This window comes from Euprymna scolopes, chromosome 46, assembly GCF_053919585.1.
Source record: "Euprymna scolopes isolate OS-2025 chromosome 46, ASM5391958v1, whole genome shotgun sequence".
NCBI classification, from domain to species: domain Eukaryota; kingdom Metazoa; phylum Mollusca; class Cephalopoda; order Sepiida; family Sepiolidae; genus Euprymna; species Euprymna scolopes.
Window position 1 is genome coordinate 25,061,469 of NC_136527.1, and position 16,968 is coordinate 25,078,436.

General features: G+C 33.7%; 1 protein-coding gene across 1 annotated transcript; it reads left to right on the plus strand.

The window, feature by feature from the left end:
• Positions 1 to 501: 501 nt before the first annotated feature.
• Positions 502 to 16,340, plus strand: LOC145270642 (uncharacterized). Its single transcript, XM_080126258.1, has 2 exons — positions 502 to 603; positions 11,366 to 16,340. Exon 2 carries the CDS (start codon positions 11,529 to 11,531, stop codon positions 12,552 to 12,554), a length of 1,026 nt encoding a protein of 341 aa, XP_079982384.1. The 5' UTR covers positions 502 to 603; positions 11,366 to 11,528; the 3' UTR covers positions 12,555 to 16,340.
• Positions 16,341 to 16,968: the final 628 nt, after the last annotated feature.

A 16,968-nucleotide genomic window follows, 5' to 3' on the forward strand; every position in this document is an offset into this window, starting at 1 on the left:
TAGTAAAAAAAAAAACCAAAAAAAAACCTAATACTTTCAAGTTAAGTTTTAGTTTCTAATGACGCCGTAAAAACATTTCACGTGTATTTTTTTCCGTATATATATTAACTATGGTTCTTTTTCAATATCTTTATTTTTAATGTGTTTAGTAAACAGCGCAAGCACCAGATTAACTTTAAGCTTAAATGTTTCAAACACACAAAAAAAAACAGGAATCTAATAAATAAATAAATAAATAAATAAATACATAAAAATACGAAAAGGCGGCTTTAAAAACTATCAGTTTCCGCCATTAAATTGCGCGTGCAACGAATTATAGAAATAATAAAGGTGAAAACTGTAATCTGTTCTCTCTCATGTAAATATTAAAATGTTAAATAAAATAATACTAATTTTATCCATGATATTCACCAAATAGATTGGCTCTATTTCGAAATAATTTTTTTTTCTATTTTTTCTCTTTAATTTTGTTTTCTGCGAACTTGTTCTTCCGTTCGTCATCTTGAATGTTAAGTTGAGCTTGTAAAGCCAATCACATTTGAAAAATCGTTTCCTTTATAAAAGCAGATAAAGTTAATCGAAAGCAGATTATAAAACAAAAACGTAAGTATTACTACATGAATTTTCAATATTGACTTAAATGTAAAAAAGCAAAACAACTTCTCTATCGTTTACGAAAGAAAATATTTTTAACTAATGTTTTTTTGTTTACTAAAGGAAAAAAACAAAAAAAGCTATAAATCTTAAATGTTTTTCATTGTTTAATGATTTTTGTTTTCATCTTTTTTTCAATTTTCCCAATGGATTATTATCATTAATCTATTATTTTATTTTCAATACTTAAACATAAAAAAATAACAATCAATGCCTAGAATCTGACGTAAAGCAATATATATATATATATATATATATATATATATATATATATATATATATATATATATATATATATATATATATATATATCTTTACAATGAAAACTTTTATAATTTTTCGGATGTGCTGAAAACGAATATATCCTTCAAAAGTGACGCAGAGAATTAGATTTCATGATATGAGGAAATTACTTTTTCCAAAAGTGGGGATCACTTTATTTTACATAAATTTAATGTAAAATGAGCGGTACTAGTGCACTTATTGATCCATGCTGAAATAATGTTAGTTTTAGAAAGCCATTCTTAACATGGGGAGAGGAGGGTGTTTTGTACCTATTCTGAATTAATGCAATTTAATAATAAAGAAGATATAATAAAACTTTAATTAAACTTGAATATAATATTTTAAAAATAGCGCGGGTCAATAAGTGCACTAGCAACAAATGAGCACCCACTTTTAGGCCACACGGTAGTAATTGGGGGGGGGAGCTGCTTGAAAACTGTTTTGGTAGATTGTTATTTACTTTCGACCTTAACACATGACGATTTCTATAGTTTTTTTGTATGCTGAAAACGAATATCCCATTAAACTTTGTCACAAACAAGTCGTTTTCCAAATATTATACAATGTAAAGAATTGCCCACCATGGATAACATAAGGAATTACACTGTTTAATAATCAGAAAACTACTTAGCGGTAGAAATATGTATATGCTTGCATATACAGAAGTGGTCACCACTGATAACATAAGGAATGACACGTATCTGTATACAAATTTTTCTCTTTTTTCTGTTCTTTAATCGCCTACGGCTTTATTGGAAGATAAAATTAGAAAAAACTCTTAGCTCGACTGACTAAAGTGGGTGCTCATTTTATGCTAAATTAATAATGAAAAGTGATACCGCACTTTTTAAAAAAGTACATTTTTTCATATCATGAAAACTATTTCTTTACATTACTATTAAAGCAAATATTCGCTTTCAGTACCCTCGAAAAATTATAAAAGTTGTAATCGTGAAACATTTGCGTGGGGGGTGGTGAGATATTTTAAATGATTCTCACTAGTTTCAAGTATAAAAAAATGCTCGGCGCATGCATGTAAGTGGTATGCTCATGTGCACTTATCACTAATCTACCAGATTTTCAAGAAAATTTCAGTATTTACAATTTTTAAGTTGTGCTCTGTTTCTAATACAAAGTTCTAGTAAATCGATCCCCCATTTTGGAAACATCGACTTTTTCAGCCAATTTTGCGAATTTAGCCTTTTTTTAGCCTTTTTGATATGTAGTCGTTTTCTCCTTTCTTTAATTAAATGTTTGTATTCTCGTCTAGTGGTTTCAATCTGAGGGATCGATGTATAACTGTTTACACACGTAAGTGTACCAAAGAGTCTTTCTGTTAATTTATTTGGAAATGCAGTTATCAAATTTTCTGTTCGTTTGTTTAGAGAATGCTGATAACTAAAGAAACTTATGTTGTGTTTTTAACTTTTCTAAAAAATACATTCAACAAACCTTACAAATAACTTTGACTAAATTAAAAAATAATCATGATTTTTAATCAAATTAAAATATTACGGTTCTGAATTTTTTAGATGAGGAATGATTCTTTGTATTATTTAGATTATTAAGACTACCGTTCTCATCTTGAGTGTTATTTATTGTGAAAGCATTGTAAAAATTAAGATGAGAACAATAGTCCAAATAATCCAAATGGTACGAACAAATCACAATATTTTTTTTTTACATATAAAAGCCAAGTACGTCCAAGGATGGAATACTGTTGCCATATCTGGGCAGGAGCTGCTAAAAACAGCCTATCCTGCTTTGAGAGAGTACAAAATAGATTGTGTGGCTTAGTGGGGGATGCCCTTTTCTCTACCCTGCAACCTCTCTCCCACAGAAGAGACGTTGCGAGCCTATCCTTGTTTTGTCGTTATTTCCATGGCAGGTGATCGTCTGAACTCCAATCTCTGGTCCCCCCTCGCCAATCTTTCACGAAAAACACCCGTCTAGCTGAATCCACTGTGAAAAATTTCCCCCACTCTATATCTGTGCCTAAATCAAAATGCGGATTCCATGAACAAAGCTTCTTTCTTAGAACTGCACGTCTGTGGAACTCTGTTCCATCTGTCTGCTTCCCACCAGACTACAACTTGGATGTCTTCAAGTCCAATGTTAACAAATTCCTAATGAACCGCCCCCTTAAGTAAACACTTCATCAAATCTCCACACTAATGTAATGTACTTGCAATAACCCTTATCCCTGAGTGGCTTCTGGGCCTTGATAAGTGGTGATCACTGTGTAAAAAAAAATGTATTTTTTTACATGTCGAAAACTTGTTTTGTTTTTCCTCTCAATAATAGAGATTCCATTACTACTTAGTTGATTGTGATATGACCCTTTAATTTTAATTCTGTTTTGAAAAGTTAACATGATATAAAATTAAATTATTTTGTATTTGGGGATATTAACTGTGATAGATGTAAAAGAAGTTATTATAAATCGGGAATTCATAAGTAGATGTTCTGACTTACTTGGCTAGCATGTTTGTATGCTTCAAAGGATTGATCATGTAACAAAAAAAAAAGAAAGAAAGAAAACCTAAAATGGTTGATGGTCACTTGTGCAATGCAGACTATTTCTATTTTTTTAAAAAATGTACTAAAAAGACATCATTTCTCAGATTAGTATGAGAAGAAGCTGATCATTTTCTGACAAAATCATCACAGCCAAATATATTCCTGGGTTCGTGAACAATCTGAGTGAGATCATAACCAATGGAGAAATCATGACAGAACCTCCCCTCATCATCGGTCTTGTCTGAGTTGGCCAACCATTCCACGTTGTGAACATTGAAGTCTCCACATATAGATGTTCTGAATTTGTGTATGGAAAATCGTAACTTACTTGACTAGCATGTGTGTGTGTGCTTCATAGGATTGGTCATGTAACAAAAAAGAAAGGAAAGAAAGAAAGAAAGCCTAAAATGGTTGACAGTCACTTATGCAATGCAGACTGTTTCTATTTTTGAAAAAAAAATGTACTAAAAAGACATCATTTCTCAGATTAGCATAAGAAGAAACTGATCATTTTCTGACATGTGTAAAATAATCAAAATGGTATCTGGTTTCCTCCCCACAAAACAAAATTCCCCTCAAATCATGAGAAACTAACAAAAAATATTTGTCTTTCCTCCCTCTGTTCACAGCCAACTTTATGCATAGGTTAATAGCTTTCTTCAAAAAGAAAGAACAAGAAAAGGAGAGAAAATTAAGAATATGCAATCAAAAATGCAAATTGACCAATTCTCTTCGGTTCTAATTAAAATACATGACTACTTTTACAAAACTTTAAAATTGACACCCATTATATATATTGGTGGTCAGTCCTAGCGTGATATAATCATTGTTAAAATGGGTCAATTTTCTATGCGATATTCTATTGATATTCGTAACCAACTCAATAACACTCAGGTCAGCTCGTATAACAGTAAACCCTTATCATTTTCATACATTGCACAGTATATTTTTCATCAGCCAGAAAAAAATTGTACATTTCGTTTTTATATAAAAATATAAAAACTTATTTTCTGTTTCTTTACTCCCTCATATGCTAAAGAAAGAGAGTGTGGATTGGAAGGTGGATGGATGAAGCCACACATGTATGATTGTGATTTTGAGCTGACTGTAAGCTTCTCTTTTCTTCTGCTTTTTTCCTCTGTATATCAAATAGTTGAGCTTTCACTACTGAAAATCTCAATTCTGACAACCTGGCCCATTGATCATGAATAATATGTTTTGTTTTTCGTTTGTTAAATGTCTTAATATTGGGAACACCTGATGCATGGTGGAAACCATCTGATGGTAACCACACGGTAATTTAAAATTAACATTGGTAGATGACACTGGATGACTACCATGTGTGCATACTGCTCAAGTTAATAATAAAATTTATAGTTTTGTTTTTTACTCATTCTTAACGCTTTGCATACTCTGTCGAAGTCGTTAGCTGTAATCACCTCCAAAAGTATCCTGAATGAAATGAACCCTGAAAAGGAATAGTCTTTTAAAAACAGAATATAGACCTTACCCAAACTAAAGTATTTTCTCTCACTTGTTCCTCTTCCCCAACTCTAAACTTCGAACCTACTTTAGAACTTTCTGAACAAATCGTAATTTTGTCTTTGGCATCTGCGAGTGATGCAAATAGGGAATAACTCACATCCAAACTATTTCCAAGTTTAGTCATTATACTATATGTCATGACTTTCCTCTCCATCAATGTTATGTTAGATTCCTCATCCAGCCTTTCCCATTGATATCACTCCTCCATATTGGCATATCAGCTTGTTTCATGATGAATCACTATCCGACTTAGAGCAGCCAATGCAGCCTTTCTTAACGGTCGTTCACGTTCCTTGATTGGCGATCTTTAATATGAGACGCGACTGTATTTTCTCCAATCTGAAAATCTATGAACTTTGTTTTCGCATTTGAATTCTCTATCAGTTTTTCTTAGCTTTCATAATGTTGTTCCTTACCAATATAAAAGATTAATGCATCTCTTGTAGAGCGATCTTGTGTTGCTCATCACCCTAGTATACTTTACAAGGCATTAATATATTATGTAATGTCAAGATCATATATCTATTGATCATGGTGAGGAGTTCGTCATTTCACTCACATTGAATCTGACAGCCGCCAACATTTACTTTATGTATATATCCCATGAGAGTTTATTGTTCCCAACTTTTCTCTAAAACGTTCTACTTTGACGTTAGTTTGTAAGAGATTGTAAAAATTTCCAAACAACCACTGTACATATCGATGAACATCACTATGTACTGGTTATGCAAAACTGTAAGGTAGGGGCCAGAAATATCCAATGCCAAAATTGTGTATTGGTTATGCAAAACTGTAAAGTAAGGGGCGGAAGTATTTTTTTTTTTTTGCAAAAGGAAAAAAAGAAGCAGATTGTATTCCTGCATTCAAGGTTATTGCTTGCTTATATTTCTATTTTGGCATGGAATACATTTGCTTACGTATTCATTCACCTCCTTAATAAACATTGTCAGAAATATTTTTACTTATATAATGTAATTTATATATATATATATATATATATATATATATACATATATATATATATATATATATATATATATATATATATATATATATATTGTGACCATATGCTGCAGTACATATAATTGTTCATAATTGTTCATCGTCTGCAAGAAGTAATACAGAATCTCGGTCATCACCATCAACGTTTTTATTCCATTTTAGACAATTTACCGTTCTTCATCTGCATCTTTAAATCTAAAAATCTCCTCATCTGCCTCTTGTTCCCTAATTAAATCAAAACTCAAACATAACGTATGATGTTCGGGCGATACTGATGAGTCTTTTACCTTCTTATATGACGCAAATTCTAGTGAATCAAAATGTATCGCACATACCGAGTAATTCCTACTATTGATTTCTACCAGGGAACGTCATTGTCTCTGCTCAAATCCATGGTGCATAACAAAAGATCCACACAAATATTTGTTGCTTGAATAATGTAAATTATATATATATATATATATATATATATATATATATATATATATATATATATATATATATAATGACCATATGCTGTGGTACATATAACCTTCACAATTGTTTGTCATCGGGTTGCAATAAGTAATACATTATCTCGTTCATCAGCATAAACGTTTTTGTTTCTTCATCTTCATCTTTAAATCTATAAATTTCCTTACTTGCCTCTTGTTCTCTAAATCAAAACCCAATAACGTATGATGTTTATGCGATACTAATGAGCCTTTAACCTTCTTATTTACCGAGTAATTCCTACCATCTATTTCTAATAGGGAACGTCATTGTCTCTGCTCAAATCAACGATGCATAACAAAAGATCCACACAAACATTTTTCTTCTCCTTCAAAGCTCACCTCTGTATTTTTTCTATTCTGTATAGGCGAGTTTAATATTAATATTGAATAAATATTCTAGAGGTATGTAATTTTTATAGATGGTGACCTTCATACTATGAAAATATTTATTCAACTTATTAAGGGTATAGTGTATCATGTAATTATTAAGTGGATCGTGTATGCTTCTTTTTCTATTGTCGACCATCTTGTCTGCATATCACTAAGTTTATGGAATAAGAACAAATTGTTTTTTCAACCACTATACTGCCTCTGATATGTGTACAGTTTGTAGTCTTTCTCAGTATTGGGATAAGCCAGTATAACAATATCTGCGAGCTCCATTTTTAAGCTGACTGTCTACCCTCTCGGCGATTTAATTCTTTTGTTCATCAATCATAATAATCATAATAATGTTAAAAGCCACTTAGCTATTTGGCAACCTTTTCTCAAGGTGATTGGTTGGTGTTGTTCATTATAAGTAATAGAAACTTATAACAATTTCTAAACCCATAAAAATCATGCATGTCTGCAGATGCTGGTGTTTTAAAATAATTTTCTGTGCTGACCTAACTATTGATTAAATATGGATATCATCTTCCAGAGCTATATACTCGTCAAGTATTCTTATCACTCCTAAACCGAAATACATCCTCACCTCATTTTTCTTAAGCCACTAATGGTTTAGTATCACATATTTATTACTGACACTTCTGTTCCTCTATAATTTCCCTCAATTCTAATCAATTCTACCAAGATTTTTCCTTTCGTTTTAAATTCTAGTCCTTTTCTCTCTACTTTGTTTCCTCTTTTATGTCTGTCGCCATATGTTGGGCGACTAGCTAAACTCATAGCCTCAACTAGAATCTGCCGTCTCGTGTGACATACCTCCATCTTCATACTCCTAGTTTGCGTCAAGCAAGATTTTCCATTTAATTTCTGCTATATCTTTCTTATAAGCCGCTTGTAGATCTTGTGTCTTGTGTCTCATCACAACCATCTTCACTCTCCTATTTATTAAACCATCTAAAAAATCCCAGTACCTGTTTTCTGACTTGTCTGCTTCTCCAGTCTATCCCACTATAAGCGCCTTCTGCTAATCTATCTTTTGCATATAGCCCTGTATCCATTTTAACCTACCCTACTGATTTTTTCAATTTTGAAGTCAGTCCCTGCACAAAATTTTAAAATAGCTGCTGCTTTATTATAGCAATAGTATGCTACTGACGAAAGAACAAGAAAATAAAACAACTCAACATTTTTTTTATTAATATACACGAAAGAGAGAAAACACTTAGCTTAAAATATTTTTAGCTTAAACTATATCTGATTTTTATTATATTATGCACATCTCATATATGCATATATATTTGTTGCTTTTAAGCAGAAATAGGAGGTTAAAAAATGGAATGTAAGATATTGCTTTAGTTTTTGTTTTTCTCAACTTCACTGGACCCTTCTTTGTCATATGTTTACAGTTCGTTCAGGTTCCATTAATATTTGTTGGAATAACTGGTGAAAACCTTCAGCCAATGAAATGTATGTTCTGCTGTCATCGACTATATATGACCTGCTTTTTGAGTTCACCCTCGACAGCTCTGTCTGTCAAGTAGTTGACCTTACACCACTGCCAATATCAATTATGACAAACTAACCTCATCGTCCTGTGCATTTGCTACCAGCTGTCATGCATGCATTTGCATGTGTGCACCATCATGCTACGAGGGGTGTGCAATAAGTAATGCCCCTGCCCCACTTCCCATGGGAGTATAGCAACGAAACTTGGCACAGTTATTAGTCTTTCTCTACATAGGAAACACAGAGTTATGCATTTCTCCCATAGTTTGATGCAGCTCTGGAGGCCGTTTTTGTAGAACACCCAAGGTTAGTTCTCCAACCACAAAGTGACTTCAGAAATCAAGGCTGCATCATCTGGCAAACGGTTTCCTTTCAAAAACAACTTCATGGCTGGGAAGAGGTGAAAGTCGGAGGGTGCAAGGTAAGGAGAGTGGACAGGAAGGGGGAGGATTTCATAACCACACGCCTGTGCTTCTGATCTGGCGACATGCGAGTTGTGGACCAGAGTGTTGTCCTCCAGGAGGAGGGTATCTTTGGTGATCTTGCCCCGCCTCTTGATTTTGATAGCTTCCCTTAATTTCCTCAAACATGAAGCAAAAAAGACTCCTGTAATTGTGGTATCCTTTGCCAGGAAATCTGCCATCAATACTCTGTCCTGATCTCAGAAGACTATGAGCATGACATTGCCAGTGGAGGGCTGCACGTTTGCCTTCTTTGGAGGTGGTGAGTCCAAGTGCTTCCATTGCATTGACTGGGTTTTGGACTCTGGATCATAGTGATGAACCCAGGTTTAATCTTGTGTAATCAGTCTTTTGAAACACTTTGACTCATCTTCTTGGCACATCTCCAAATTCATCCTCGAGCTTCTGGAATGGTGTGAGCAACCTGGGAATCCATCTGGCAGACAACTTATGCATATGCAAATGGTCATGAATGATAGTTTCCAAAGACCCTGTACTAATCTTGACATCTTGGGCTATTTGGCGAATAGTAATGCGCCGATCTTCCAAAATGGCAGCCTCAACTTGACAGACAGATGCCTCATCAATAGCAGAAGGGGCGACCAGGTCTGGGAGCTGTTTCCACAGACTTTCGACCATGTTTGAATTCACAATGCCAGCGTTTTACAAGGTCATAAGATGGGGCATTATCATCATAAGTTTCTTTCATTTCATCAAAAGTCTCCTGTGGTGTGAGTCCTTTCAAATACAAAAAGCCGAATCACTGCTCGGCATTTAACAGGCTCCATTTCACACCTGACTCAGTTCAAACACCTGTAAAACGGAAATTACAATTAGTCCAGAGCTGTAATTTGCCACATAACGCGTAGAGATATAAATCATTGCACATGCAAAATTTCAGCTAGATCAGACAACTGGACGTGGGTCAGGTGTATTACTTATTGTACACCCCTCGTATTACAAGGAATTAAATTCTTGTCTCTTTTACTTTCCAAGTCATATGATGCCACGTGGGGTTAACATCATTAAAAGACTTTCATAACACCCAAATATTTCTTAATATTTTTAAATATGTAGCCAGTCAATTCTTACAATCTATATAATCTAAACAATGTAATAGTTTGTTTCCTACAACACCGAGCAAAAGCAATATGTACTGATAACAATACATATCAAAATGAGGGGAAAATTTGAGAGAAACCACTAGAGAGGTAGACACGAGAGTATTGAAGGGTGATTCGACTCTCCAGGAACATGTGCATGTACAGTCGCTTATGGAAAAATCATGACTAAGATATTCCATGTAGATGTGGAACATAATACAAATGTGAGCCATGTCATTCACTAACACTAAGGTTAGAAAAACAATGAAAAGCTGTAATATGTGGAAAGATTGATGGAAAAAGGAAACCATTGACCCTTATAGGATGAAGTAAATATAGATTGAGAAAAACAGTGAAAAGTAATTAATGTCTTAAGAAAACAAATAAGCTTTAAACCAGCTTAAAATATCACCTTCTAGGCAACAAAGCATCTCTAATCATAACTGTTGTCGTACCAGGTTAAACAATGTAACATCGAGTCCATATGCCTCGATTTCCTCTTAGTGACTGTCAGGAGCTCACTTATCTTTACATTTCTGGTATATCTAATCGAGAAATTTCCATAGTGCAGAGTTTCTTTATGCCTTCTCAATTTAAAGTTAATTTTGTAAATTGACGTGAACACTAGGATACTTCAATTAAAAGTCAAATGTGAACAGGTAAAATTATAGAGGAATAAAAAATGACACAGATGAGATAGATTTTTAAAACTGTTACATTCAATTTAGCTTAAATTTTCAGCTTTTGAAAAAATGATAAGTGCGAACGTTTTTATGCCATTATATATATATATATATATATATATATATATATATATATATATATATGTATAGCGATAATGTCTAGAAACCAAAATGTTCATAAGTTCGTACTAGGATTCTCTGCTAATGTTCTAAAATTTGTACTAGGACACGTGCTACTATTGTTAGAGTACTTAAAAACCATCAATAAAATTGAAAGAAGAATTTTAATAAGGCTTTTTTTACCCAGTCATCACTAACAACACGAAAGCATGCTGCACTCATGTACTAAATAAATCGTCCCATTGAGAATTTCTTAGAAAGGTTCCCAGGTTTGAAAAGAAAAAACCCGAATTAGATCGGAGGTAACATAGAAACTTTGTAAAAATAACACCCAAGATGAGAACAGTATTCTGAAGAATTAAAATAATATGAATAATCAATCCTCATCTCTAAAATGAAGAAACGTAAAGATTTTTAATTAAATATTTGAAAATAGAAACACATTAATTATGTTGACTGACCAGTATTGCATAAAACTATACTGATTTTCTGTTTTGAATTCACTTAGTAATAGATGTTTTGGATATTTTTAATAAAAGTAAACAAAAAATTCAAGTTAACCACATGAAATATTATTCTTTTAATTTATTTTATATTTGCAGAATTTGCAGCAAAGAAAAGAAAGCAATTAATGGCTTCATTGGTGATTTTAAAAGGTTTAAAATAATTATAAATATATTGACATACATTTTCTAAAGCTAAAATATACTACCTGGTTATCATCATACACTACATTACATATACGTTCTGTGGAATATATCTAACATGTCTAACAAACCACATTCAAGTAAAGTATGTGGTTCCTCTTTTGCACATAAGTCAAATTTCTTGAGTCATATGACAACACATACGGGAGAGAAACCACATTCTTGTGAAGTATGTGGTTATTCTTTTGTACAGAAGTCACATTTGTTGGATCATATTAAAACACATACAGGAGAGAAACCACATTCTTGTGAGATATGTGGATCTTCTTTTGCACAGAAGTCACAGTTGTTGCGTCATATGAAAACCAACACGGGAGAGAAACTGCATTCTTGTGAAGTATGTGGTTCTTCTTTTGTACAGAAGTCACATTTGTTGGATCATATGAAAACACATACAGGAGAGAAACCACATTCTTGTGACATATGTGGTTCTTCTTTTGCACGGAAGTCAACTTTGTTGCGTCATTTGAAAACACATACAGGGCAGAAACCACATTTATGTGAAGTATGTGGTTCTTCTTTTGCAAGGAAGTCAAATTTGTGGGATCATATGACAACACATACGGGATTCAAACCACATTCTTGTGAAGTATGTGGTTATTCTTCTGCACAGAAGTCACATTTGTTGACTCATATGAAAACACATACAGGAGAGAAACCACATTCTTGTGATGTATGTGGTTCTTCTTTTGCAACTACATCAAATTTATTGAGTCATATAAGAACACATACGGGAGAGAAACCACATTATTGTGAAGTATGTGGTTCTTCTTTTGGACAGAAGTCAACTCTGTTGGATCATAGTAAAACACATACAGGAGAGAAACCACATTCTTGTGACGTATGTGCTTCTTCTTTTGCACAGAAGTCAAATTTTTTGCGTCATATGAAAACCCACACGGGAGAGAAACCGCATTCTTGTGAAGTATGTGGTTCTTCTTTTGTACAGAAGTCAAATTTGTTAGATCATATGAAAACACATACAGGAGAGAAGCCACATTCTTGTGATGTATGTGGTTCTTCTTTTGCACGGAAGTCAAATTTGTTGAGCCATTTGACAACACATACAGGAGAGAAAGATTAATGCAAAGACACGGAATAAGCTTTTTACAAATAATCCTAGAACCTTCTACGGGAATCTAATAAGAGAAGAAATTAAAATCCAAGATCCCCCATGTAAAAAGGAATTAGACGATTACTGGAGACCCTTATTTGAAAAAGAGGAAGTACATAACGGAGAGGCCCAGTGGATCGGGGATATTATCAATGCAAATAAAAATAAAAGAGAAATGCCAGAGCCAGGAATAACGCCAGATAAAATAAGATCAAAGCTAGCACGAGCTTCAAATCAGAAGAAACCTGGCATAAACAACATATCTACATTCTGGTTAAAATTGCTAACAGCATTCCACGATCATTATAGCAGATTTTTTTCACCAGAATGTTGAAAGATTACGAAGCAACACCATCATGGCTATTAAAAGGCGATACAAGGAAAAACTGCCTGGGCACCAAAGATCAATTGCTCACCAATAAGACCATTTTTGAAGATTGCAGGAAAAGAAAAAAAATCTAAATATGGCATGGATAGATTATCAGAAAGCATTTGATAGTGTACCCCACTCGTGGATAGTAAAATGTCTCGAATTATACAAGATCCAACCGAGTATACGAGAAATTATAGCTGCCCAAATGAAGGAGTGGCAAACATCCATTACCTTAAACCATAGCGGGGGAAGGATATCCATTCCAAATATAAGAATAAAAAAAGGAATCTTCCAAGGAGACAGTTTATCTTCTCTACTAGTTTGCTTGGCAATTGATCCTCTAAGTAAGCTTCTAAAGAACTACCAAGGTGCTTATAATCTAAGCTACAGCCACCAAAGAGAATCCACCAAGGTAATAAACCATTTATTTTTCATGGATGATCTTAAGCTGTATGCTAGCTCTGATAAGGATTTAGATCATCTACTAAAAATTGTCCACACTTTTTCTAATGACATCAAAATGACGCTCGGGCTGGATAAGTGTGCTGAGTGTACTCTGAAAGCTGGGAAGAAGATATCTACTGAAAATATACAGCATGATGAAAATAGTGTAATCAGAGAACTGGATGAACAGGAAACATACAAATAATTCGGCATTGATGAAACTGAGCCCATCCAGCATTCCAAGATGAGAGAGAAACTAAGCCAAGAATATTTACGCCGGGTAAGAAAAATCTGCAAAACTGAAATCACAAACAAGAACAAAGTTACGGCAATTAACCAACTTGCCATGCCAGTACTAACATATAGTTTTGGCATTATTGACTGGCCTCAGAAACACATAAATTAACTTGACACAAAAACAAAGAAAATGTTCACCTTGTACCGAGTTCTTTATCGAAATCAGTGCATGCCTCGTTTGTACCTACCCAGGCGAGAAGGAGATATGGGACTCTCGGAAGTCAATCATCATCACAGAGCCACAATCGTCAGCATAGGTCAGTACATAATAAGTTCCTGTAACCCCAAGCTAATGAAAATTAAAGACCATTATGAGAACCGAGCAAGTAGTACAACATCTATAGCACAACTTGCCACTCATTTAGGAAAGGATTGCCTTACAAATGATGCTAAGAACCCAAACAAGCCTGCCACTGACATAGCCCAAAAAAGTCGGAAAAAATACACTAGCCAGTTCCATAGTGTTAAAACAGAAGAATAGACCAACCATAAACGGGCAAAATACCTACCGACTGAACTATCCCAAGAATATATCGATAGGGATGGTTCCCTGGACTGGCTCAAAAGAGGATCCTTCCATTACGACCAAGAGAGGTTTATATTGGCTGCACAAGACCAGGGCCTCATGAAAAACGCCTTCAAAAAGATGAGTGGTCTAAGCAACAATAATAAATGCAGGTTCTGTAGCACTGAGGTTGAGAGTGTGAGCCTCCTGATTTCTAGTTGCAAAGTCCTACTTGGAGATGGTTAATGTACAGATCGCCATAACGGAGTTTGCAAATACCTTCATTGGAAGATATTTAAGAAACTCAACATTCAGTGTAGTAAAAAATCCTGGGAACATATACCCGAACGAACAGTTGGGAATGACAACTACACCATTCACTATGACTACATACCCGGTGAACCAAGTGCAAGTGAAATACAAACGATTGCACTGAAAGGGACGGCTGGAATCCTGAAAAGATCTCTTGGTTGGACTCACTAAAATAGGGGTAAATGTCAGACATCTGCTTGAACATCCCATCCCCTAGAAGAAAAAGGTTAAGAAAAATGAAAAGAAAGAGAGAAACCATAATCCTGTGATGTATGTGGTTCTTCTATTGCAACTAAGTCAAATTTATTGACTCATATGAAAACACATACAGGAGAATCATATGACAACATATAGGGGAGAGAACCCACATTCTTGTGAAGTATGTGGTTCTTTTGCATGTAAGTAAACTTTGTTGAGTCATAAGACAACACATACAGGACAAAAATATCTCCACTAGAAAAACTAAAAACCTTAATATCCAATGTAGTAGCAAATCTTGAGTATATGTATAGAACAGTTGGAAATCAGTCATACGGAATTCCTACAGCTATATACCTAGAAAATTTGGTTATTAAGCCAGACATAGTGATGTGGGACAAGAAGGAGAATATGGCAAGCCTACATGAAGTAATCATTTCTAATGATGCTGGCCATAACAGAGCAGAGAGGAAGAAAATAATAAAATATCAATGACTTTTGTACGACATAAAAAGAAACTGGAATCTTACGAATGTAGCAATCATACCTCAGGCTAATGAAAAATATTTCAATAACTATCTTGCGAATATACTCAGTGAACCATATGAAAAATAAATACAAACAATAGCACTTGAAGGGACGGTAAGAATCTTAAAAAGAAGTTTCGGTTGGAGCAACTAAATTAATAGGAGAATGTTTGGCATCCAGTAGAATGCTCCATCCCCATCAAAAACAAAGTGATAAGAAAATTAAAACAGAGAGAAAAACACATTCTTGTTTAGTATATGGTTCTTCTTTTGAAGGGAGGTAAAATTTATAGCATGGATGCTAAAAAGTTAAGAAAATTAAAATTTTTTGCACAGATGTAAGATTTGATGCATCATATGAAAACACATACAAGAAACAGTATCTGATAATCTTCCAATATCCATATCTCAACATTGTATTGCAACCTTATGAAACGAGCCAGAAGAACAACCTCGTTTACGCAAGTTACCAAACATTTTAATCAAGACTGTTTTACAAATATGGCAGAATTAGGAAACAAGTCTGCTACGGAAATCACTCAAACGATTTAAAAATACTCCAGAACATGTAAATCTCAAAAATCACACAAAAGAACTGAGGTCATGTCTTAACAGTTTTGTACTTTTTTAAAATTTAATATATTTCAATAAAACGACTATTTTATATCGAGTTTTCATGTTTAAATATCTACTTCATGTTTTAGCCTTTTATCATTGTTATTTTCATACAAATTTTTATTGTGCAAGATTTTTTAAATATGAAGAGCGTCCAATAAGTAATGGCCTACTTCCGTTTGTCTGAAATATACTACTAACTGGTTTAGAAATATTTACATACAATTTTTAGAAAAACAAACTTTTGCAATGAAGCCATAACATGGATAATAACTGTCTATAAATATCTATATATTCTAATAAAATTATGTGTAAGTTCCAGGAGGACCTCTTCAGACTAACTAAAGTGTAACTATTTATCAGATAGATTTGACACTTTTAAAAACATTCTCGTGTAAATCTTTAAAACCACCCAAAAAGAACTGAGGTCATATCTTAACAGTTTTTATTTTTAAATTTAATATATTTCAATAAAACGTCTATTTTATATTAAGTTTTCATGTTTAAATATCTAATTCATGTTCTAACCTTTTATCATTGTTATTTTAATACAAAACTTTATCGTGCAAGATTTTTTAGATACGATTGACGTTCAATAAGTAATGATCCTGACCCATTTCCGTTTGTCTGATCTAGTAGAAATGTTGCATATGAAATGATTTATGTCTCTGTGGATCATGTGACAAAGTTCAACTCTAAACTAGTTGTTCCTGATTTACAAGTGTTTGAAATTAGTTAAGTGTGAAATGGAGGCTGTCAAGTGTCATGCAGTGATCAGTTCTCTTTTTGTAATCAGGCACACCACAGGATACACTATAGAAAACTTGATGAAATCAAAAGAAACCATGTCACATCATATTCTTCTAAAACGTTGACATTGTGAATTCCAATATGTCATGAAATCTGTAACAGTAGCACCTTGGTCTTTTTGCCCTCCATCTATCAGATCGCTTAAAAGCTCATGACTAGTGCAGGGTCTGTAGAAATTATCTGATGGATTCATAGGTTGCTGACAACATTCCAAAAGCAAAACCGCGTTGATTACCATACTGTACTCAAGAAGTATTAACTCTAGGTGTCTTAAACTGGTATCCACAATTTTTTTATTACGCT

What these genes read in the sequence shown, in the direction of transcription:
- LOC145270642 (XM_080126258.1), top strand. Translation starts at nt 11,529, where the DNA reads ATGTCTAACAAACCACATTCAAGTAAAGTATGTGGTTCCTCTTTTGCA.